Here is a 24,649-nt window from a genome sequence, read left to right as displayed (position 1 = left end):
CTGTGTAAAATTAGCTGCAGCATCAGTTTAAATGAATACAAGGAGAGGAAGAGGAATACGGAGAAAAGCAGCTAAACCAAGTAAGATCTCAAAGTTACAGTAGTTTTGACAATAAAAAAAGCTTTTCTTTTGCAGCAACAGTTGTTTACCAATGATAGTCTCCACATATTCCGAGTTGTCGTTGACATTGAAGAGGTCACCTGCTCCCAGGGCATAGTTCAGCGATTCCTCAAAAGCTCCCAGGTGGTAAAAAACTTTAGAAGCAATGAGAGCAGCAAACTGCCGACTCCGAAAGCCCTCATCTTCATAGAGAACTTCACTGCAAAGAAGAGACAGAGAAGCATCAGCTCTGTGTGCTCACTCCTCTTTAAGGCCACATGACAGCTTGATCAAACTTGCATCTTTAGGAATACAGCTCCAACCCCACATCCACTTGTATTTGTGCTTTCTGAGACATAACGCTGTACTAGCCAGTATCAAGCAACCAGAACTACATCCACTTCATATCTCATGTTCTTTTTAAGGTGCACACCCTGAAGTAATAAGTGTCTTCTCTTACATTTTGTCCACTGACTCAGAGATTTCTGCCCAGAAGTCATTGACAACAGCATTCAACTTGTGAAGAGCAAACTCCTACAAAAAATAGTAAAAAGTTATATTGCATAAAAAATACATTTATTACCTTTCCCCAGTAAAAATGAAGTACCACCTAAAACTGGTATCATAAACACTGACCCATTTCAACAGCAAATTCTACTTTAAAAGATCTTTGCAAGCATTCACTAACCTTTGCAAGTCTTTTGCAAATAAAGGGCTGTTCATTTAACAGGTAAGACAACCCTGATGCTCCTTCCCATGGCCTCTCGGTGATGAATGACTGGCTAAAATGACTGATAGGTGACATGACTTAAAATACAAAGTTTTCAAAATCTTTGCGGCAACCTCTGTGCCAGCCTATTCTATTTATTCGGACACAGTGCTTTAGCACATAAACAATATCCAGACTGGAATCAGCCCATTTGTAATCAGTTCAGAGCAAAAGCAGGGCTCACTTGGATCTATCACCGCCTATGTCCATTTCCAAGTAAAATATTTAGGGCATTACCAATACTGCAAGATGCACCGCGCCCTCCGAAAAGGGGTTAACTGACAAGTAACTAGCAAGCATCATCACAACACACCACCACTTCAAGTGTTTGGTGTCGCCCTATGGATTCATATACCTTGTGGACTGTAAAGCTTCTGTTGCTGTTTTCTTCTCCTACTACTATTGTGATTGTTTTTTCCAAATGAAAACTATAACTGTGATTTTGTTTTACATCACTTAAATTATGCTAAAAACTTAAGATGTTCTTCAGCTTTGAATTTTACATAGTCAAAACGCACTCTCTGGAACACTTTTAAGTAACAAAGCCCCATTATCATCAGAGAGCTGGGAGCTTTGGTGAATAGAGGTCTCTGCATGTGAAGCTCCAGTTTTATGCATATTCAAAACAAGGAAGTTTGCCATCTGGTATCACATTATTTAAGCCCTTCCTTTCAGCTTTCAGGCTAGCTATGATTTGGGGCCCACCTGTTGCTGTCCAACCGTTAATTATTGAGATCCACTTGTTTCTGATTTTAAGCTCTCAACATAGTGCGTTTGCTGTTATTTCCTCTCAGATATAAGCACTTACCTTGAGCTGTGGCTCTTCTTCATCCAGAAGAGAGATAATTCCAGCTGCAAAACAAGATCATAGTTAGTTTTGGACTCTCTCTGTTTCAAAAGTGAACATGTTATTTAGTTCAAAACCAACAGAACAGGAAAGAAGGCTGTCTCTGGACTGCTGGTTTAAAATCTTCAGTGTTAAAATTCAAAGATCAGACTCAAGTTTGTATTAAACATGATATAAAATGGTTAAGAATTTATAACTGGAAAGGTACACTGTTTATAAAAGATGATCCTTTTTGGAGGAAAACACATTAGACAGGAACTCCGAGAATCTGGGATTTACTTCCAGCTCCATCACTAGTTTGCTGACTGCTTTCTAGCACGTCACTTCCCACTTCCCCAAGAGGCATAAATAAGATCATATTCAAACATCCTAACTTTTTTCACGCCAAGGAAACAAGCCTTATGGCTAAGAGAAGACATCATATTTTGCAGCTTCAGCAAGACTCCTGACACCGTCTCAGAACATTTGTACAAACAGCTACAGAAATACTGTTTAACTGACATAACTTAAAGAGAGGTTCACAGTCATTTGGGGAGCTCAATCCAAAGAATGCTTATAGATGGTTTCATTGCCAGATTGCAAGGACTCAAGTGAAAGAGTTGGAATAGGATCTGTCCAAAGTTCAACACAATTCACTGCTTTCAGTCTTGCATCTGTTATTTAGATTTTAAAAGGTTATCAATCTATACAAGACATCAAATTGGAAAGGCCAGCAAACCTACTGGAGGGCTGAACTGGGCTTTCAGAAGGTCTTGACAAATCTAAAAGGAGAGTGTGCACGTCAAAACTAAAATGTACACATACAGAAAGGACTCTGAATAGTACAGTGGATTAAGATGAAACATGATCAATAATACCATACAGCTGCAGCAGGACACAGAGAACCCAAACTTCACACTGAGATGTGTAAGTGAGAGCACTTCTTAGCAGATATATGAGGCAATCCTTCCCTCTGCTTGGCACCGACACGCCTGAGCCAGACCCGTGTCCAGTGCTGGGCACCATATTTTAAGAGTTATGAGCAAACCAGGGTGTTCAGAACTGAGCAATAAGAACAAAGAGGTCTAGCAACAGGGACTTATGAAGGCTGACTGGAGGTCTGTAACTGGTTAGTCTATGGCAATTTGGGATGGGTACAGAGCTCATACATGTACAGGGCAGTTGCCAGCAGAAAGAGAATAATCTGATCTTTGTGTCAGATACAAACAAGAATAATAACACCAAGCTTCATTTGGAGCTTCAAAGATTGAGGTTTGAGGATAAGAAAAGTTTTCTGACAGCAAGACAGTTAACACATTTTGCCTAACGAGGTTGTAGAATCTCCATTATCAGAGATTTTTTTTAAAAAATTACATCTGTACACATCTGTAAGTAACAACTGAAGGAGCACTGAGGTGGCCCTTAGGCAACAAAGACAGGTTCAGCAGCCCACCCCACAGTGCTCTATCCAGCTGTTTTCTGCAACTCTACTCCAAATGTATGATTTTTTTTTTTTAAAAAAAAGCTCCCGCATTTACCTGATCTATAGGAGGAAGTAGTCTCACTCCTATTCCATGTACTATTTTGACCTTTTTAAAACCCCTCTGAAATTAATTCCTACTTCTCCTCAATAAAAACAAGACTTAAACATAAAGCGAAAGGTTCAGAAAGAGAAAGCTACTTGCCGTCTATTGTCTGCTGCACTGTTTCTCTCACAAAATCATATATTAATTTCTGGCCTGAGTACTTTTGGAAACACTTCTCATGTTTTCTTACACTATGAAGTTCACAGTTGATCCAGAAACAGTGTTTAATATCTAATTTCTCCTACACTTCACTGGCCTGGACTCTTTAGCCTGGCTTTTTCTCTGCAAGGCATTTGTGCTTGTGATCCCCGCCAAAGTTCAACTCTGCCTCTTCCCCCTTTCTCATTCCCTGCTGTACCTCCTACAGACCCCTAGTGCCCCTCGTTTTATACCTCCTATGCCTTATTCGCTTTAACCAGGTGAAGATCTTCAGTTCACAAGCACAGCACGTGAACAACCTGATGTGTTTGCCAGGGGGCTCGCAAAGCCACCAGACCGCCCTCAGAAAGTACCGGCAGCAGGTGGACGCGGCGCCGGGACGGGCGCGCAGGCAGCCGCCTCTGCCTCCCGCGCGTCCCCACCGAGCCCGCCGGAGAGCCGGCCCCGCTCAGGAGCCGCAGCACCCGGGGGCGGGCAGGAGGCCGCCTCAGGGCACGGCCGGCCACCGGGGGCAGCCCCCCTCCGCCTCCGCGGCTCAGGCTTAACGTGCCGGTTGTGGCGAGCCGCCGGGCACCGGGGCGGCCTCCCGCTCCCGCCAAGGCGCACGGCGGCTGCCGTCCAGCGGTGACCGGGGTGTGGGTGGGGGCCCCGTGATGGGCGGCCCCACGGAGCGCTGCGCCCGGCGCCCCCGCGGCCTGCGACGGTGCCCAGTCACGGCCCTGACTCAGCGAAACCCCGCCGGGCAACGCTACCTCGCGCCGCTCCCTCACCGGCCGAGGTGATCATGGTGCCACCCGCCCGGCCCGCGGAGGGAGGTGGGGTCCGGTCCGGCCCGCTCCGGCCCAGGTGCGGTGGTGCTGGCGGTGGTGCCACCGCCGACTGGGATCCGCGCCGCGCCGCTACCGCTCCGCCGCCGCCCGGCCCGGAAGTGCCGCGCAGGGCCCCTTCCGGCAGGACCCCGCGGCTCCCGGGAAAGGTGGCGGCGGCGATCGCCTGCACGGGGCGGCGGAGAAACAGCCAGGCGCGAGCGGGACAGCTCTGCCCCCCGGGGCCTCGCACCTTCCCCGCCGCTTTCAGTCGCCGCACGGGCCGGTCCAGCCCCGCGCCCCTCCGCCCCCCCCACGGAGCCCCGCACACTCCGCAGACCCCACACCGGGCCCGCAGGGCCGCCTCCTCATCTGGGAGGGCAGGCAGCCCTCCCCTGCCTGCACCCTACTGCCTGGGAACAACAAGGGGGCTGTGGGACCCCCACGGGTGACCCCCTACATGCCCGTGTTTGCGCTGTGCCCCGACAGGCGGCTGTTCCCTTCTGCCAGGCTGCACTGCACGGGTGGTAGCTGCCCCTGCCAGTGCAGGCTGCCCGCAACGGGGTGGCATCTTTTGGGGCACAGACAAATCCCACGGCATTGCAGGGATCGGGGATTTTGTCCCATTGATTTACCACCTCTTGCAGGCCACCGCTGCGGGCCCGGACTCCTCTCACGTACCTCGTAGCTGTGGGGAAAGGCCTCACCCAAACCCATTTCTCCCTTAAAAAGGGAAGCAGAGGAAACAGATGAATCTAACAGCCCCTCACCAAATCCTTTTCCCCACCCGTCACTTGGCGGCACAGGGCAGCATCCAGATCTCCCACACATACACGTACCTGAAGGTGCCCCGGTTGTGGAGGAGCATGAAATCATTTTGGTTTCAGTATAGACAGATGGAAGATTCAGACAGGTGGATTTGCACCAAGGAAAAACCAGATCAACAGCAACTGTGCTGCACAAGAGATCAAAGTGCCCAGACTTCAGCAGCATTGATTTCTACCTGTTTCTACTAAATAGGAAAAAATACTTTCTGAAGGGCTTGAATTCCTCGAGGAAACCTAATGGCCTCGGTTAGTGAATGTTATTAATGAAAGTTATCAGAGTCCTACCCACGGCGCCGAGAGGGTCAGCTCTGCTCTTCTCAGACAGCTGAGATCTCCAGCCTTTGCCACTGCCCACAGGTGCGCAGCCGACCTGAGCTGCACACAGACCAGTTCTGCTGATCCTCTGGATACCGTACACTGGGGTTACTTCCATTCCCTCCCAATAGACCTTTTATTTAAATCAAGAGAAGTATCAGTTAAACCATGCATAATGCTACTTTAAGGATAACACCATGGCAAACAAAAAACAAACTGAAGCACATTCCAATTCAGAAATTAAATTTCTTTATTCTTTACAGCAAGCACGTAAGATAACAGTGCCCTTAAATTATTAAATCAATTAAACATGTGAAACTATCTGCTGCACCTTTGCATGCCTAGCTAGTGAAAAAAAAAAAAAGAATTTAAGTCACTTTTAGTCCTCAGACAAAGGAAAACAATACTTTTGTCAAATGTATTCCCACTCACACCTCCTAAACCCCAGGCAGTTTATCCACTTCCACAAAAGTCTCTCTGCAAGGGTAAACTTGCATAGTTTACTTAAAAATTACCAGTAAATAAATCCATTGGATTTGTAGCACTAAGATAGGTTTAACTGCAAATCTGTACTCTTGGGCCATCTCTTCACTGGTAAATTCTAGGCGGCAAAGGCCAAATACTGCAAGAAAATAAAGATTCACCTGATCATACTCAAGTCCTACGGGACTCACCTAACCAAGGGCTTTATCGAGAAAGTACGTAACTGCCCAGCAACCTGGGCTCTGCTGTGAAGACGAGCAGAGGGAACCCACTGCACAGCAGACCTATGAGCTCACGCCAGGGACAGAGCAGGAGGATACCTTTTCATCTCACTGAGATGCACTTAGTACTCAGTGCTGAAGCCTGGGGTTGTGAATACAGCCACCCACACACCCACACCAAGCGACTTTATTAAGTCACTTGGTTATATCTGTATTTTCCCCTTGGTCATAAGCAAAGAAAACCTACAGAAATCTGCAGGCTGGAAGAAGAGTGGGTTCGGTGCCCTCTCTGCAGAGCAACGTGCTCCACCAATGTCAACTGCCTCCTAGGTTCGTTCTCCCCACGCCACACCCACACAGAAAGTGTTTCTGCTGTGAAGAGATGTGACATGTGCTTCCCCAAACGCTGCTTGCATGGACTTGGAAGCCACCTACTCCCTCCTTCCCACTATCTCATGTGGCAGATACAGCACCTTACGGCTGCATTTCAGGCAAAGCTTTCCTACGTAGACCAAGCCTAACTATCCCAACACATTCAAATGAGCAGCATGATAACACAGAGACTTGCTGAGCACACCTGGAAACGCTCCCCATCTCTCCCACTCGACCCCACCAGCATGCCCCAGACACCCTCAGCCTCTCCCTGCCAAAAGGGCAAAGCAGCACCATCACTAAAGGGACCGACTCTAAACCCAAGAGCTGCTAAGCTCTGCTCCAGAGTTACCATCATAACCCCAGTGAGGTAGGTAGGCATTGCTGTCCCCATCCTACTGGTGGGGAAACTGAGGCATGGGAAAATGGTTTGTTGAAAAGTGTTGATGATCATGGTCATGAGCAGAGCTGGGTAAAAAAACCATCCCCTGCTCCAGGTAGGAGCTAGAGTTGCTGAAGGCACACTGCTGGGAGAGGGTGCTGGCCAGAGCTGGAAGGGCTGCAGACACTTCAGCTGCCACTGGGGAAAAGAGCCAGACATGCACGGAGGGCATACCGACTTAATGCAGCAGCTAACCCAGAGAAGAGGTAGGCAGGACATGACACATTGAAATTTCTCGTTTGAGCTGGATGAAACTCCAGAAGGACAGCCAGGCCCAAACAAAACCCAGTAGCTTGTGCTAAAAATAAAACAAGACTTGGCTTATGTTGCATAAAAGTAAGAATAAAAAAAAGTATTCTTAGCATTATAGCAATGTTCCTCACAAACCAAGGATTTGTAATTAATTGTGTTGCCCCACAGGCAGTCCTTTGGAACTACTTATTTTTATTTTTATATTTATTTATGTAGCAGCCACATTTTGTTGTGCTGCAGGCCACCTTCAAGACCTGTCACTGCATGTCTGTGGAGATGTCCCAGGTAAGATGGGCCTCTCCCATAACTTCACTGAGCATCAGCCACACCTCAGCATCCATCTGCCACCCCCTCCAAGCCAGGCAGTCCGTCAGTCAGTCTGTGAGCACCAGGACAAGCCAGAGGCACGGATCCTGCTCCCAAACCGCACTCTGCTCCAGCTGCCATCACTACCAGTATCTTTTGCATTATTCTTGCTACCCACAGTGGGCTGTTATTGCATTCTTCACATTACATAGTTACATTCAAGCCTTTTCTGTAGCTGGTAGGTCCAAAACCTCATATTTAGTCCCATTCAAGTCTTCATGCCACCATGGTATTTGTCTTTCTTTTGCCTGATCGGAGAGGGTGAGAACTTCAAAGCAATAAAGCAGGAAAACAAGGCAACACAACCCATTTGCCAGGGAGACCAGCCCCAGCAATCTCAGCAGGGAACTTTGCTCAGAACTAGAAAGGATTCCTCATTCTTCAAGCAGGTGGCTGCATTTCACACCCAAAGTCCCAACGTCATCTTGCCCAGGACACGGGATACATCCCAAAGGGCTTCTTAGAAGCCCCATGTCCAGCAGCAGCTCCAGGCACCCCGGGCAGCAGGGCGCAGCAGGGGATGGCTCTCTGGCACGGACCTCAGAGGCTGTCAGCAGCTACAGAAGACCCGGGTGAGTGAAGCCGAGCAGCTTCTCTCCAGAGTGGTGGGTCCTCAGCGGAGGGGGTGAGTGGGCATGCACCAGCTCCTCCTCCCACTGCTCCAAATCCACCGGGCAGATCTGGGATGTGGACTGTGCCGGGCACCCAGCAGCTCTAGGTGCCTGTGCCTCCAGCAGCCTCTTCGTAGTTTCCATTGGGGGACAGGCTGGTCAGAGCCACTTCTTCCTCAGGGTCCTGCAGGTCATCTGCAAAGAGCAGAGAGAGGTCAAGGGAGAGCTGAATGGGAAACCCTTCTTCATGCAAAATGCAACTTAAGATTAAAAGGAAGAAGCAAGGGGAAGCAATTGATAGATACTCACAATCTAAGCACAGCTGATTTTTCTCATAATGGATTTAAATTTTGTTTTACAAGCTCAACATTGCTTCAACAAACAGGGGTGATCTATGAGCAGAGGAGCACAGGGCCCAGCTCCCTGGCCTCCTGTGGTCTCAGCAGTCTCACAACAAGCTGTGTGGCCACAAGGCATCACCTGGCTGGCACTGACAGCAAGATCAGGCACTTAAATTTTGTGACCCTAGAGGACATGTCTCAAAGCTGCACAGATTGGGCTTTTCAGTTGATTTCTCCGACCCTTACACTTTTTAAGCATTTTATGTGTTTAAGAGACATTTGGACAATGCCCTTAACATGCTTTAGCTTTCGTTCAGCCCTGAAGTGGTCAAGGCAGTTGGACTAGATAGGGGTCCCTTCCAACTGAAAATTATTCTATTCTATTCTATTCTATTCTATTCTATTCTATTCTATTCTATTCTATTCTATTCTATTCTATTCTATTCTATTCTATTCTAATTTACAGTGAAGGATCTTCCCCTCCTCTGTGTGCTCCATAGAGCAATCTGGATCTCCACACCATGCACCTTGTAGCCTTCTGCATGGGGGCACTTCTGCAAAAAGGCAAGCAGAAGCGCCAACGGTACAGCAAAGGGTGAATGTTACCTGAACAATTTCCTTTAGACTCGGGGAGCCCAAGGCTGACTGCCCTCTTTCTCCTCCCCACCAGCCCCCAATGCAAGTGGTTTGGGAACACTCGTCTCATCTGTGTTTGCAGAAAGCATCCCGTAAGGTCAGGGTGAAGCTTCCAATTCATTGTTTAGACAGACAGCAGTTCTGCTGCCAGAAACTCCAGCAAAACACAGCTGAGTTCAGCAGTGCTCCCAGGCGTGTAGTTGGGCACCAGACCCAGCGTGGTTTTATTTAGACAAGCAAAACGTCAGAAAACAGGGAGAGGGCAACACACCAGCCAGATGTGTGCCTGTTGTCTTCAGGTTCTGGCCAAACCACAGCCAGAGAAGAGACATCAGCTGCAGAGCTGGAAATAGCTTCAGGAGGCCACCAGCAAAGGGCTTGGGCACCGGAACCACCAAGGAGTCGGTGAGGAACCTCTGACAGTCACAGCAGGAGTACAAGGGAGGGAGCTGGACGTACCTTCATGAATGTTGTTTGCAGCTTTTGCTTCGTGACCTTTTCTCTGGCTCCTCCATCTCCAAGAAATGCACCGCAGGAAGGATGGGAGCCTCCACCTCTCCCTGGCTTTTCCCTCTTCTGAATAAATGAGAGATGAGTTCAGACTGGCAGCGGGTCAGCCCTGCTGCTCCCCTACCCTCCTGCTGCTGACTCACAGTATCTCCCCTTCATGAGCCCAACTCCTCACAGCAAACCCGGATCCACTCCACAAAGTCCACCCCTGGAAAGCACAGAGCAGCTCCTGGCAATCCTTATTTCAGGCTGAAACCAATCTGCTACCCTGGAAATTTGTCTCCAGTGTTGGTTTCTACTTTGCGCTTCACTGCCAAAACCATCCTGGATGTGGCAGCCCAGAGTGAGCAAGAAACCTGGCAGGAGCTCTGCCAGCACACGTGGCAAGGCTGGGGACTGACATGGTTAGGGCATGCCTGCAGAAGGAAGTTCTTCTTTTGTATTATCACACAGCTTCTGACACATCAACCTATTCACTGCTCCCTGCTTTGTCAAGCAATTCCTCCCTCCCAGGCAGACCTCCTGGACACGCAGACTTGCAGCACACTGAAAACTACAGCTGTAACTGCTTGCAAAATGCAGAGAGCATGTGGCCTCCGTCAATGTACAATATTTACTCTGGAGGACAACAAAAGTCACAGCAAGTTACTACAGGCTTTTGAGCCATTATAGTAAAACACTACAGCAGCTTGTAAAACACTACACCAGCGTATTTTATATGGTCTCCAACAGCAGCAGTTCAGCATCTCCATTGAAATACTGTCCAGCCTTTCACCGTCTAATCAGATAACAGATGATAAACCACTTCAGCGTCCTTCAGCTTATCAAACCATTGCGACACTAAAGAGTTCACAGTGGCAGTCTTTCCTGCCAGTCAACAAACCAAAACCAGCCGTAAACACATCCCCTCCTCGCAGTGCGCGGGGACTCTGGACACCACTGAGGCACAGCAGGATAGCAGCCCAGCACATTCCTGCTTAGACCCAAGAGACGCAGGAACCCCACTGCCATTCCCGTCGCAGCTCCACTGCACAAACGACAGTGTCTGAGACACTGCCAGCATGGAGGTGGCTGCAGCTCCAGAGCAACTGTCACGGGCGGAGCTGAGCAGTGATGTGTGTGGAAGAGGAAGAGGCTTCGAAGCTGGGCTGAAATAAAACAGGTACAAGCACACGTACAGAGAGCATTACACTCTGTACGCCTCCCAGCATCCTTATCCAGATGCAAGAGCATCTTTTTTCAGCTTAACACAAAGCCCTTTCAAGGTCAAGAGGGGAAACAAGACAAGCTCAGCCCTGACTGAGGACATTCTTACAGTAGCATCCCTAGAACCTGCTTTGCAGGTGCTCCGCAGCCCCACGCCCATCTTTTCCACAGTCCTCTCACATTACATTAAAGTTATTAGTCCCCTTGTGCTTTGCTTGTGGAAAAAGCCACGGGATGAAGGAGACCAGCCTGCAATGAAGCTGGTGCCTGGTACTGCCAGGTCTCCAGCTCTCTGGAGGCACAGCTACGCTTGGGATCCCTCTGGCCACATGGAGATTTTGGAAGGTAGGGCTCACAGCAGCACGGCAAGAAGCTGCCTTGCCTGAGGTTGAACTCTGCAGGTGATGAGTGTCCTCATTACACATGCAGGTCCTGGGACACTCGCATGACTAAGAGCACCAGGCAGAGCATCAGAGGTGAGTTAAAGCAACACGCTGAGTTTTCCTACCCACCATGCTTAGAAAGCACAAACAGGCTGCAACACCTGCTCTGGCTCCTTCTGCTCCTCTTTCTCCACTGCTGGCTGCTATGCTTCTTCCATGTCTGCACAAAGGACAAATCCACAGCTAGCCACAAAAATACATGTACCAAGCCAAGCACCATCGATGTGCAGAGGTAGAAAAAGGTCAAGAATGCAGGGATGTTTTTCTGCCTCTGCAGCTGCTGTCCCACCAGGCTGCTGCAACCAGAACTGGAGGGCTCACTGGCATCTGGGAGCACACCAGAAATTCTTGCAGCAGGAACAATGTGAGGAAGAGAAAAGCATGTGAAAGGAGAGAAGCTGGAAAGGGGATCGTGCGTGCCTCAGTACAAAGAGTTGGCAGAAGACAGCCCTGCACCCTCGCAGCGGGTCCCGGCCATCTCAAAGCTCCTCAGCATTCAGATACAGGATTCTGGACTGAGCTGCTGGAAAGAAGCAGCTGAGCTGCAGCCAACCATCCCCATGTCCCAGGGATCCCAGAAGACCCTGTCAATGTGGTGCTGCAGGCAGGTGCCAGGATCCCTCGGGGTAAAGGCAGTGAGACAGCAGAACACCAGAGCCTCTGAAAATGATGGGGAGCAAGGAAAAAGTGGGAAATAAATGAAAGAAGGGAGGAGGAAAGGGAAACAGCCCAAGACAAAGCAGTGCCAAAGATTAAAGTGAGCCCTGTTTTGTGTGGCTGCTGTGACAGCAGAGCCTGCCCAGCTGCCCACCACCTTGCATTTGCACACAAACATGATTTGCCTTTCGCCACAGGGCAAGTGCTGTTCCTCAAGGCCTGTTTCACACCCAGCTTTCATCCTGCCATCCTTGCTTAAACTGGACACCAACAGACGCCTGGTTTTAAACCCAAACAGCCACTTACTGATGTTCTTATTCATTATGCAAAGCCAGCACAAGCATCTTCCTCCTGCAGGAGGGTCAGGTCCCGCCTGCACCCTACAGCAAGGGCCACTCCCCAGTTCTGCGTCCCCAGTAACACACATCCATAAGCATGGATGGCCACGGTGTCACACGGATGGCCATGATGTCACAGCTGTCCACTGCCACATTCCTGCTATCCATGAGCTGCTCTAGTGCTTCCCAACCCACTAGAAAGTTTGTTCTCTCCAGCTGCCAGGACTGGGAACCCCAGCAGTTCCCACTGGCAAGGCTCTGACCCCACCAGGATGAAAAAGATCCCAACGGGGAAAGCCAGACTGGCTTGGGTGGGGGGAGGATCTCATCAGCAGTGGTCAGATCCCAAAGGGAAAAACCAGATTCCATTGGGGTGGGGGGAAGATCCCATCAGGAGTGGTCAGATCCCATAAGGATGGGGCAGATTCCACAGGAAACCGGAGCAAATGGCCTTATAAAAGCTCCCGGCCCCCCGGGGGAGGGAGCGGCCCGACCACCCGCCGCCCCCCCAGCCGGTGTCCGTCGTCCCCCCCCCCCCGGTACCTGCGGGGTGCTGCAGGGCGGCGCGCAGGGCGCGGCAGGCGGCGGCGCGGCAGTCGCGGAGGGCGGCGGGGCTACCGGGGCTGTACCGGGCCGCCTGCACCGTGCCGGGCACCGGGAAGTGCCGCCGCAGCGCAGCATCCAGCACCGCCGCGTCCTCCCCGTCCCCGCCGGGCAGGAGGACACCGAGGGCGGCGGGCGGCGGGGCCCGGGGGAGGCGGCCGCGCACGTCCCGCACCACCTCTCGCAGGCGGGCCCGGGCCCCGCGGCCCCGCGCCGCCCCGCCGCGGCACAGCACCACCAGCAGCCGCGCTCCCAGCGCCCGCCGCCCCCCGCCAGCCCGCCGCCGGGACCGGCACCCCGGCCCCGGCCCCGGCCCCGGCCCCGGCCCCGGCGGCGCCTCGTCGCCCAGGAGGTCGCGGGCGAAGGCGGCCAGCGTGGCCGCCACCGGGGCTCCCTCCGCCACCTCGGCCACCAGCAGCACAGCCCGTCGCCCGCCCGCCCGCTCCACCAGCGCCCGCAGCTCCTGCAGCTCCGCCGCCATCCCCCGCCGCAGCCGCCGCGCACCCTGCCCGGCACCGCGCACCGCCCCCGGCACCGCCCCCCGCCCCGGTCCCTCGCACCCTGCATCACCCCCGGCACACGCTCCAGCACCGGACCCACCCCCCCGCGCCAAGCACCTCCCCGTGCGCCCACCCCCATGCAGCGGAGCTGGGGGGGGGGGGGGGGGTGTGTGTGTGTCAAGGACACCGGACACCCCCCCGCCCCACGCCAGGCGGCCTGCAGCACCTCCAGCCCCGTCCCGGGACCGGCACCCCCCCAGCTACCTCCGGTGAACAGCCCCTGCCAGCTGCTGGGGGTGGGGGGCACACAAGAGAGGGTACTACAGGGGACATGGGGCCCCCCAGATCTGCCGCGCAACCCAGCTCGGAGCCCTGGCACAGGCCTCCTGCGAGGCTGGTCTTATTTCCAACGAAGTGGTGATAAAATTCAGACAAACACATGCGCTGTGGAGGGGTTAGGGAGCTGCGGGAGGGATGAGCGGAGGCTGTGGTGGCAGTGAAGTGGGGTACACACGAGGCGTGATAGAGGAGCGGCAGATCGTGCACCCCAAGGGTACAACATGCTCCCCAAGCTGTAATGAGCCATACCCAGGGCAGTGATGGAGTGGTCTCTGTAGCATCACTTGCCGTAAGAGGCACTACGCTGCTGCACAGCCTGGCCAGGCTATAGCCCCATTCAGGAAACCATTCCAGTTTGGGAAACCAGTACCCCCTCAAAGCCTATACCCTCCCCACTGGTAACAAGTTCCCCAATTTGTGCACAGCTGAGCTGCAGCCCCCACCCCCCTATGCTGCACCTCCGAGTCCCTTCCCAAGCCAGTCCCCTTTGGCTTCCTCTCTGCAAATGCCACATCCATCCCCCTTCCACACAAAACACAGCCCGTAGTCACAGCCCCACCAGCACTGGCAGCGCTCACAGTGTCCCATCGAAGCACAAAATGTTTGCAGGGATAAATATGGAGCTATAGGCAGTGCCTCGGTGCTGGCACACATTACACAGCCCCAGCGCAGGGAAAGGTCCGTATCCCATGATCTGGCTCTGCCAGCCGAGGGTGAATGAAAGCCACGTGATGGTAGCTGCTGTGCCCAGCCCTGGCACTTGCATAGCATCCGTGTGCCTGTCAGATGAACCAGGAAGCTCTGATCCATGGCACATGGTAAATACTTGCCCTGTGCCATATCAGAACAGGCTCCTCCAAACAGGTAATGTCTTATCACAAGAACCTGGGAGCGGATAAACAGCTCAAAGGTGCAAACGGCCCAAGGCACCTTGGCCAGTTGCTCTCTGAGGCGGTTTGGAGCCAAACCATCTCTGCAGCATGGGCAGAGGAGGCTCCAAGAGCACCGGGAGTGAAAGCAGAGCCAAAATCCACGTGCCTGCCCTGGATCAGTGATTCCCAGCATGTGCTGGGGCATGCTCGTGCCACAAAGGCAGTTGAGCCAGCATGCCTACTCCCTGCTCATCCTCACAGCCACCCATCCCCAGAGCTCAGCAGATCTGCAGCCACCACAGGGATGTGCCGCAGGCTGGTCCCCAGGCTCAATGGAGGTGTGGCAGCTCAGGAAGGTCACTGTGTGCCATCGTTTTAAGCCAGGAAAATATTTGCCCCAGCTACGACAGACCTAGCAAACACTCCCCCACACCAGCATCACAGGGGGCCGGACAGACTAGGCGAGGGTTTCAGAGAGACTTTCTGCCCTGGCTCTTAGCAAAAGTAACTTACTCATTGACAAGTGCTGATAAGAAAATCGGGGGGAGATAAAACAGAAGGATTAGGCTCCTCTTCCAAAGATCAGGGTCTATTGTTGCAAGAGTCCATGCTTCCATGCCAGCGTGGTAGCCCTGAGAGCAGCTGTCAACATTGCAGGGTTACAAAGACAGACATAATTCAACAGCCAGATCTGGCCTTAGCATTGCCCAAATTTTGTATTTACAAGGATTTTTTTCTCATCTGTGCAGAATCCTGCTCATAGTCCGGTGGAGAAAAGCCCTGGGGTAATCAGCACCATGAGCTGTGCCGGCAGGAGGGGCAGGAGCGGGTGCTGGTCCCCGGGAGCCCTCACCTTGGTGTTTCTCTGCTCATACTTACCCCCACTACAGAATTTTGGGTACAGCCCTCACACAGATTTGTTCATAAGCCAGCCACAAGCAGGAGGTCTCTGGGAAGAGGGACCAGCAGCTTTGGCTGCTTCGTGCAAGGAACAAGCCAAAGACAGATGCTTGCTTTGGCTGGTTTGACCGGGGAAGCCCAGGTCTCTTGAAGTTGGCTCTAAGGAGGCAGGATGCTCCCTGCAAACTGCCACAAGACCCTCAGCATGTTTAAACTCTAGATGAGCTGCCAGCACAGCCTGTGGTGTGGCAGTGCCAGTTATACCATCTGATGTGCAAAGGCCATTACAGCCCAGGTCTCACAGAGCTCTTTTCAAGCACTGCTGTGCCAGTGACTTGCACAGAGACCCCAAAGTGCCTCAGGAAGTGGGATTTCAAGCAGGCGATGCCCCAAATTTATCAAGATGATTCCTGCAGAAAAAAAATAGTATAGAAAAAATTGAAATGATCTTCCTAACTCAGCTCAGGAGGAGCACTACTAGCTGTTTCTCTGCAGCGGCCCTGATGTTTAAACTGCCAGCACAGCCTCTAAAAACTAATATTTGGGACTGGATAGAGCTGTTCTCTGCAGCCACTGCAATTCTCTTAGTTGATTTTGGGTACACATGTACCATTGCCAGCAGAGGCTGAATGGAAAGGTGAATGTCACCCACAACACCCAAACAACCTAGTTTACATTTCTTTACTCATTAACAGAGGTGAGATCTAATAGCAAATACAACTTTATCTTCCTTTGTGTTACGTAAAGACGTACAGCTCAAACAGCTCAGAGGCAGTCATGAGCTCAGCAGTATTTGTAGTCCCTGACAAAGTGCCTTCAGAGCTCTGGCAGGCATCTGAGTGAAAACACAGATGTATTTACAAGGCCTGACACTCCTTCAAACATCCGACAGTCACATTTGTAGAAAATCTCTGCAGATAGCCCTAAATGAGGGTAATCACAACTCTTACATATGCCCATAGCTGTTCAAAGCAAACACAACACCTGCTCATTTTGGACTTCAAAGGAGGAAGATGCTTTGTTCAGAGAAACAAATTTATCATTCAGAGAAATAAATTTATTATGTGTATTAGTAGTGTCTTGAAGTCTAATTAAAATCAAAGGTCCATTGGATTAGGCCCCTTAAGAGATGCATTTACCAAGATTAACCTCTCCTCTGAAGAGAGTAGGAAGAGGACAGGAAAAAAGATTCTTGTGCCAATTTTGATATAGGAGTGCAGAATGGCTGAACAAGCAATAGGAAATCTGTGGGAGTAGCTCTGAGCCCCCGTGTCCAATGACTCATCCCAGCTCCTTAAACTCTCTCAGCAGCCTTGGTGCTCATGGGGGCACTTGGAAACAGCGGGAACTGGCTGCTGACAATCCTAGCATTAGCAAAGCTTTGCACAAATGCTCTTTCACAGACCTGTTCTCCAAACTTGTTTCCACTTCTTCAGAAAAACACATCATGATTACGAGATGCTGGAAAGCATCTGCTTTACTAGTGCAGCACTACCACCTGCCACCAGGAGCATGAGGTAGCAGAGGAGGTAATCGCAAGTGAAGAAAATACTCCAAACCCTACCCTTGCCCTGAACATCCCAGTCCCACTGATCCCCTTCTAGCCTGTCTCCTGTTCACTCCTCCATGGCTCTTCCCATCTTCACCACTGATCTTCCCCAAAACTCCCCTCAACCTTTCTAGCCCTTGAATCCAGATTCTTCCCCACCTTTCACCCACTGAAACTTGAACTGTATCAAACCAGACATGGATCCTTCCCGTGACAAGTTCAGTCACAACTGACTCCAGACTGGATGGTCCGTCCCAGCTCCTCATGCCCCAGACCCAGCTATCTCCAGGGACTGCTGAGGCAGCCCCAGTTTTGGTCCCCTGGCACCCTGTGCCAACTCAGCCCTGGCCTGGATCCACCCAAGTCATCACACCTCTCTGAGCTCCGCTCAGCGGAGGTTACACCCCATAAGCAAATAAAGATGGGAAGTCCCTGGCTGCCCCATGGCTCAGAAACAGCCTGGCTTCCTGACGGTCGCATGTTTTAACCCCAGCTAGCAATTAAGCACCACACAGCCACTCGTTCACTCTTCCCCTCTCCCAGTGGGATGGGGAGAATCGAAAAAAAAAGTAAAACCTGCAGGTTGAGATAACAGTTTAATAACTAAAATAGAATAAAATATAACAACAATAATAATAGTAAAGGACTATAACAAAAAGAGAGATAAATAAAACCCAAGAAAGGACAAGTGATGCACAATGCAACTGTTCACCACCCGCTGACTGATGCCAGAGCGGCAATCCACCCCCCACAGCCAGGTCCCACCAGTTTATATACTGAGCATGAAGTTCTATGGTATAGAATATCCCTTTGGCTAGTTCAGGTCAGCTGTCCTGGACATGATCCCTCCCAGCTTCTTCTACACCTGCTTGCTGGCAGAGCACAGAAAACTGAAAAATCCTTAACTTAGGGTAAGAACTACTTGGCAACAAGTAAAACATCAGTGTGTTATCAACTTTATTCTCACACTGAATCCAAAACAGTGGGAAACCCCAAACCTTTCCTTAACTCTTCTCCAAAATCCCATTCCCTGTGAAAGCCATGCCCCATCCTGCCCATTTCTGCAGTTGTCCTGTTTCCTTATGCTTCCTGCCAGAGCCTCAGCTGGACCCTTGCCTTTGGTTTGATGACAGGACCCGGAACTAGCTGTTCACAGCCATCAGCCTCCATTGTTTCCCAGTACACACATGCCTTCAACACCAGCAGTCCAGCTTTTTGTGTGCTTACCCTTCACAGAACCTCTTAAAAGTTACCCCAGACTCCACCAAGCTGGAGACCTGTGGTCGGAGACCACTGCACACAAACACAGCCCCTCCTGCCTCCCTTGCACTCCATCTTGCATCCTCCTGCCTCCTTCCACAAAACCCCTTACTGGCACAGGCCAAGCCCCCAGGGTCTCAGAACTACTCCCTTTATAAAGGCAATGGGCAGATCCATCAGCTCCCCTGGCTGGAGTTGCTCTGATGGGCAGGGCAGGTGTGTTTGGATCTGCCTGGTTTGACACTGTTGATCCCTGAAAGAAGCCACAGATAACCAGCTGGTGAGGTGCCTTTCTGGTACACTACAGGGCACCAAAGTGCAGTTGGAATTTCCCCTGGCATGTAGGCACGATGTGCCAGATGACTGAGAAGCAGGCAAGGGTTTTTTGGAAATGGGCAAAGCTTGGTCTGGATGGCAAAACTTGGCTCAGGTGTTGTCTTGATCAAGATCTTCTTCCAGCAGTAGTACTCAGCTGCTCATCTGCCAGGAGCCCACAGGACAGCCACTTCCTGCTGCTCTCACAGCATGTGATGCCAGCTGAGCCAAGCAGGCTGTTCTTTGTCCTAGGAAGAGACCTGTTGCCCTTGGCAGACTTCTAGGCCATGCAGCAGTGCTCCAAATGCTTGCTGGTGCGTCTCCTCTTTGGGGTTTAGCTGAGCTGGCTGGAAAGGTTTCAGGCCACAGCTGCTTGTTCCTGCTTTGCTGGATTGCAGTGCTCCTGCTAGCTTGGCAGCAGAGTTATCACATGAAAACTCACCAACCCTGCATTAGTCAAAATGAGAAGGGCATTCAACATTTAAAGAGCAGATCTCCCTTTGCTGGACTGCAGCAGGTTGGGCGAGCAATCACAGCAGCAGAGCAGGGAGCTCCAACCCACCCAGGGTTAGCTGGAGAACAAAGCACGGATGCAGCTTGAGAGCACCCATGGTATTCTGCCTCCCTGGCTGTCGGGGTGACCACACTCCTCCCCACCCCAGCCACACATCCCTGTGGCTACATCACTTGTCCCTGCAGGGCATCCCTGTGCTCCCAAGTCCTGGTCAGGATTTCAGCCACGTACCTCAGAGAGTTTCCCCTTCCACTAGCAGCGCTTGGCAGTGCTGCACATCACCCCACACAGAAATGCCTGGACACAGCACAAACATGCTACCAAAGAAACTCAAGAGCTGCATGGACTGTGCCTGGATTGGGATGGTTAACTGCAGATGCTACAGGAAATGATAGAAACACAGGATCTCATCATGGCTACTTGCTTTAAGGACGTCTTAATGTGCTTATCAGGAGTCTCTTAAAGCCAAACTTTCTGTACTCACAGACAGCCTGAACTGTAACACATCTTGCATTGACTCAAGGGAACTATTTCTGCATTAGCTTGATCACCCCAAAGAAAGTGTCCTCTCTAACAAAAGTGGGAATTTATCTTAAGGTGCCCAATTGCTCATGGAAAGTCTCTTCCACAACAGAGCAACTGTTAAGTGTGTTACATTTAGACCACTGGACAAGGTAATTTTCCCCCCATACTTTTAAGCAGGTTTTTTCACACAACCAGCACCTCATCCAAGAGGCTGTCAAGCACCAGCACCACCCAAACACCTACAGCAAGGTTGTTTTGCTTTGTAAAGCCACACTGTCCCTAAGGACGTGGAAAGAACCCACATTTGAAGAATAACCTGGAGGATCCTTTCCCTGAGAAAGGTTGGTTCAGAGGCTCTGTACCACCCTCAAATCCCATTCCTTCCGTACTGTATTGCACAAACCTGCAGCTTCAGCAGGAGTTTCATAGTCTTTAAAGCTTACAGGTACACATAGGGAAATGAAACAAATACCAGATTTTTAATACTTCTTTTGGTGATAGTTAAGATCTTAGGTGGATACAATATCTGTAAAAAAAAAAAACAGAGAAGAAGTACATGTAAACTCCCAATGCAAAAACACCTGGGTAACTATAGTACCTTGCCATGCCCAGAGGATGGCAAATGAGTTCAGTTATTACATGGGCCATTGGCCTTAGAAACAAAAGTAATCTACTGCTCTTTACAGTTCCTTCCACCCAAAATAACCCATCCCAGTAATTCAACCTGCTGGATGTCTACTGGCACCTCCACCACTGGGAGGGTCAGCTCCCTGCAATAACTTCATTAATGGACAGTTGGCTAAATGTTGGGTTTTCATCTGCATAGATTTCCCTCCCACCCAGGAATGAGGAGAGGCGAGCACGAAGGTACTCTTTTACTCACTGTGCCTCTAGTTTGAAGAGGATGCTGATTGATTTCCCATTACAGAAGGGCTCAGTAGTGTCAGTCTGCACAGATCAGGACCTTCCTCACTCCAGCTGAGTCTCACCCTGACACACATTGTGGGTGCAGCCCACACCCCTCCCAGTCCTCCCACAAGAGCTGTGCTGACCCCTCCATAAGCTGACCCTCCGATCCTGAGCTACAGATCTCAGTGGAGTTTGGGTTAAGATACAGCAAGCTTCTTTCACCCATCATACTGAAGGGACAGGACATTCACAGCCTGCTCAGGAATGAAAATGGAGCATGAATGACAGCAAGGTGCTGCAGGTCCAAACACATCACACTGAGCTACCAGGCAGGCCTGGAGCAGCTGCCTGGCAAACAGCGAGCTGTGGAGTATGCCACCCACATAAACCATCCGTGGGTCCTTCCGCCAGGGTAGGTGCTAAGGGCCCCATGGATCAGTGTAACAAGTTTAGACAGCTCATCCCAGACCCTTCAACTATTCTGGTGCAAGAATGGCATCTTGGGAAAGGCCAACGCACCAATGGCAAATAACAGTGCAAGAGGAGGCAAACCTTCATTTTGTTTGCAACATCTTGTTCAATAATCAAGAGGGGGCAGCAAACTGCTCTGTCACCATCCTGTGACTACAAAAAACCCTGGGGAATTTCAGGAGCTTTTTGCTGATGGGAACTATGTACCAAAGACCCCTGTGTTCAGGCTCTCCTGGGAAAATGTGGTCTTACGTCCTACTTCCTAGTTTCTTTCACGATCGCAGTTTTGGGCAGTTTAAAATCCAGAGGCCGCTGGCCTGCTCTGACTTCCTCTGTGTTGACAGCTGTTTTTCTGGGGACAGCCCAGCAGGTTTCTTGGGGACATTTGGATATTTGAACAAGGTGGTTCATGCAAAGCAGAAACTCAGTGATTTTTTGATGTAAGTTTCCTGGGGTAGATTGTTCACCCAATGCAGCAAAAAAACCTGAGCTTTGTAGCAAGGACAATGAGATGCTGAGGGTGCAGTGTCCCCTTCTGGCAGCAGTCACATACTGAATCATGTCCATGCAGGACTGGGCAGCTAAACAAGGCACTAGGAGGGAAGTACTTCTACAAAGGGACATCCAGGTGAACAGCACTAAAACCAACCTGCCAGATTCTACTGCCCAAGGGAATTCATTCTCTGTCTTTGATACCTTGTGTTGCCTATGTTCAGGCAGACCACAGCAGTAACTGAACCCTGGGAGTCAACTTCCACGGGAGGAAACACACAATAGAAGAACAGTAGGCAGCATCCTGGACAAAGTTTTGGCCTATGGCTCACCGAAAACAGTTGGCACATCCCTCCAATGAAGAACAGAGGGTCAGAGAGACTGTTAACATGATCACAGAAAGCCCCAGCAGTGGAGTCGGGACTGCAGTTCATACACTGACCAGCATTTCCATAACCATGTGTGTTTTGGGGCAAGGTGCAAGAGCCACCACTGTCCAACTTGGAAGAGGACACACAGTTGATTCAGACTCGCATTGTCCACCTCCATCCCAGCACTTAAGCCCTCATTCTCATTTCTAGCTCACATTGCCTGCAAGGTCCAGCTTATTTTCCTTCCTGTATCTGAACCCAGCCACCAAGCATCACTTCAGTCTACACTGTCCCTGAGATCCTCCTGCGCCCTACCCTGAGCATGTTTTTGTTTCCAAAGAGCCTGTCTTTGTCCCTCACCCCTGTGTTTAGCTATGCCCCAGGATACCTTCATGGAAGTTTAAGACTTCTCTCAGTGCTCTACACGCAGCTCTCTTTGCCTCCAGGATACCATCAGGCTGGCCTGGGCTGTAGATCGCTACTTCCACTGGCAGTTGCCAGGCCCCATACAGCAGACACTGCATTCTCCTAAGGGCTCGCAGTGCCTGGCCCAGCTGCTCCTGGGGGTCTGGTTGGATCATCACAAGCACCAGCACCTCCGGCAGGCTGGGGAGGAGGTTTCTCACATCCCAGAGGGCCTCATCCAGGTGATCCCACTGCATGAGCTGCTTCAACATATTGGCTTGCCACAGCATAAAAACCAGATGTGGCTGAACCTTCTCCTCATCCTCTTCTTCTTCTGTCCTATTCACCAGCTGCAGTTTAGCCCTGTCACCTGTGCCACACAGGTCCTGGGCAAAATCTGCCAGCACTGAAGGAGTTCTCATGTTGTCATCATCCACCTCCACCACCAGCACCCATCCGTTGCACCACCGCGCTATGTCCATCAGGGCTAAGAGCTCCTAGGTGGTTTGTTCCAGGAAGGAGCGGACAGCAGGCCCCTCGGACGCCATCACTTCCTCCTGCGCGTCAGCTGACGGCACTGCTGGGGAAAAAGGGGTGATGGAGGTGGCTGTAGCAAAGGTACTTGCACCACACAGGCCTTGAAAACAGGCTACACCTGCTGCTCTGAACAGCCACCACGTACCAGCAAACACACTGGCTTTGCTGGGACCAAGTCAAAAATTGTAGCCAAATAGTATTTGATGCTGGACCTCCCAGGAACAGGCTTTGTACCTCAGCAGTCTGGTACAGCAGAAAAAAAGATGAAAGGGGAGGGGAAAAAGGGGATCATTATGTATTTTACCTCAAACTCAAGAGCACTTATTATCTTCTCATCAGCAGAATCCAACCAAATGACAGGACCACAGTCCTACCAACCTGCTGTTACAGTCCAATTTGCCCACTATGTTTCTTCCTCTGGTATGCCTAGAACTGGAAATTCAATTTGTATTCTACCCCACCCTTCTTTGACTCCTATGTGTATAACCTGTTGGTATTTGGGGAAGACTAAAGCCCTACTTGACCTGACCCAGCATCCCATAAGCTGCAGTTTCTCTCGGCATTAAAAAAAAAAAAAAAAGCATTTTCCCCTGCCAGCACTCTCCTGCTGTTGGACACAGCAGTAGCAGCAGGTTTTCTTGAAGCAAGTCCAGCAAAGTAACTTCTATACCAGAGCCGAGTAGTCAGGTCCAAACAGTTTCAAAAGAAAGTCTTAATTTATAATGTAGTCTGCACAGATGACTACCCCACCTCCTTCAGAAGAGGATTAATTATCCAACACCAGCCCACTGCTGGAGACAAGCAAGCCCCCAGCTCAGAGGGCTCCCTGCTGCATGCCTGGGGCCGGGCAGGCAGAGGGAAGCTCTCGCTCCTGGGGAAGGAGGGACCCGCACTACAGCGGGACCCAGGGAAGCTCAGGGTGACCCACCTGCCTCACCGACCAGGGGTGCTTTCCAAATGACAGAACAGCTGCACAGAGTCAGCGGTATCACCCACTCGGGGCACCAAGAGGCCATTCTGGGACTGTGACAATCAGCAGTAACCATGCCAACCTGCAGCTGCCTGAAACCTCCTTAAAACTACCCAGTATTCTTGAAGGATGTACTAAGAAATTCCGAGGCTTGCATTTTAGGAATCTTTAAATTCATTTTTTACCACCTTCTTGTTCAACAAACCTTAAAGAACCCATGGAAGTGACACACTGGTCTAATGTAAGGATCCTCACCACCCCACATTACACCCTGTGATGAGGTTGACCAGGAAACCAGCAAGTATTAACACCCAGGCACTACGGAGCTGTGTGATGAAAATGTGTCTAAATAGATTTCATAGAGCAGACACTACAGGCACGCATACAGTCTCATTCTTTGTGATTCTACTAGAAGTACTATTTTCAGGTGCAAACTAGGACTTACACCTGCTAGGATTTAGTGTCCCATTACACAGTTTCGTCCCAACAGCAGTCATCATCAAGTGCAAGAGAAACAGGAACAAGAAGTTCCCCTCTACTAGGCAGGCAAGGAATTATTTCTCATGTTTTATACAAAGCTTGTGTGCAGTTAGTGAGATTTGTAAGCATTTATTGTTTAGCCCTGCAAACCATCCAGAATCCATGATGGGAGGCACAAACAGGTCACAGTAAAGGCTGCCAGTTATCTGTTTTTAGAATGGAGTCTGCTCTACAAATGCCTTGCCAAGCACAGATCGAATCTCCATATCATCACCTAGCTTAGAGTCACTACTCCATCCCTGTGCTGTGAACTCTGATATGCTACTGAAAAAGAACAAAGTCCCTCAAAACAGGTGGAGGGAATAAAAATAG

At 50.7% G+C, this 24,649-nt stretch overlaps 2 protein-coding genes across 3 annotated transcripts in view; both read right to left on the bottom strand.

The window, feature by feature from the left end:
* The window catches only part of PSMD1 (proteasome 26S subunit, non-ATPase 1), a 75,749-nt gene extending 71,380 nt beyond the window's left edge, over positions 1–4,369 (bottom strand). Inside the window, exons 1-4 of one of the 2 annotated variants that reach the window (XM_074834064.1) lie at positions 4,192–4,369; positions 1,677–1,720; positions 560–633; positions 150–319 (exon numbers count right to left, since the gene is read on the bottom strand). In XM_074834064.1, coding sequence (XP_074690165.1) covers positions 150–319; positions 560–633; positions 1,677–1,720; positions 4,192–4,225 — 322 coding nt within the window. In that variant the 5' untranslated portion in view covers positions 4,226–4,369. The remainder of the gene's footprint in view (positions 1–149; positions 320–559; positions 634–1,676; positions 1,721–4,191) is intronic. The other variant, XM_074834065.1, reaches the window with a different exon arrangement.
* A 2,875-nt stretch (positions 4,370–7,244) lies between these two features.
* On the bottom strand, positions 7,245–13,349 carry C9H2orf72 (chromosome 9 C2orf72 homolog). The gene is made up of 3 exons (XM_074834563.1): positions 12,809–13,349; positions 9,571–9,687; positions 7,245–8,329 (listed from the first exon to the last, which is right to left on the bottom strand). The coding sequence occupies exons 1-3, from the start codon at positions 13,347–13,349 to the stop codon at positions 8,238–8,240; spliced, it is 750 nt and encodes a 249-aa protein (XP_074690664.1). The 3' UTR covers positions 7,245–8,237.
* Positions 13,350–24,649: the final 11,300 nt, after the last annotated feature.

Source organism: Strix aluco, chromosome 9 (assembly GCF_031877795.1).
Source record: "Strix aluco isolate bStrAlu1 chromosome 9, bStrAlu1.hap1, whole genome shotgun sequence".
Classification (NCBI taxonomy): Eukaryota; Metazoa; Chordata; class Aves; order Strigiformes; family Strigidae; genus Strix; species Strix aluco.
This window is presented reverse-complemented; position numbering and strand designations above follow the sequence as displayed.

Bases quoted from the DNA above. Each gene is read 5' to 3' on its own strand.
- C9H2orf72 (XM_074834563.1), bottom strand. From the start codon at position 13,349: ATGGCGGCGGAGCTGCAGGAGCTGCGGGCGCTGGTGGAGCGGGCGGGC. The intron at 9,688-12,808 runs GTACCGGGGGGG...TCATTTATTCAG, and splicing joins CGCCCTGCAGCACCCCGCAG to AAGAGGGAAAAGCCAGGGAG. The intron at 8,330-9,570 runs GTACGTCCAGCT...TGCTCTTTGCAG, and splicing joins TGCAAACAACATTCATGAAG to ATGACCTGCAGGACCCTGAG.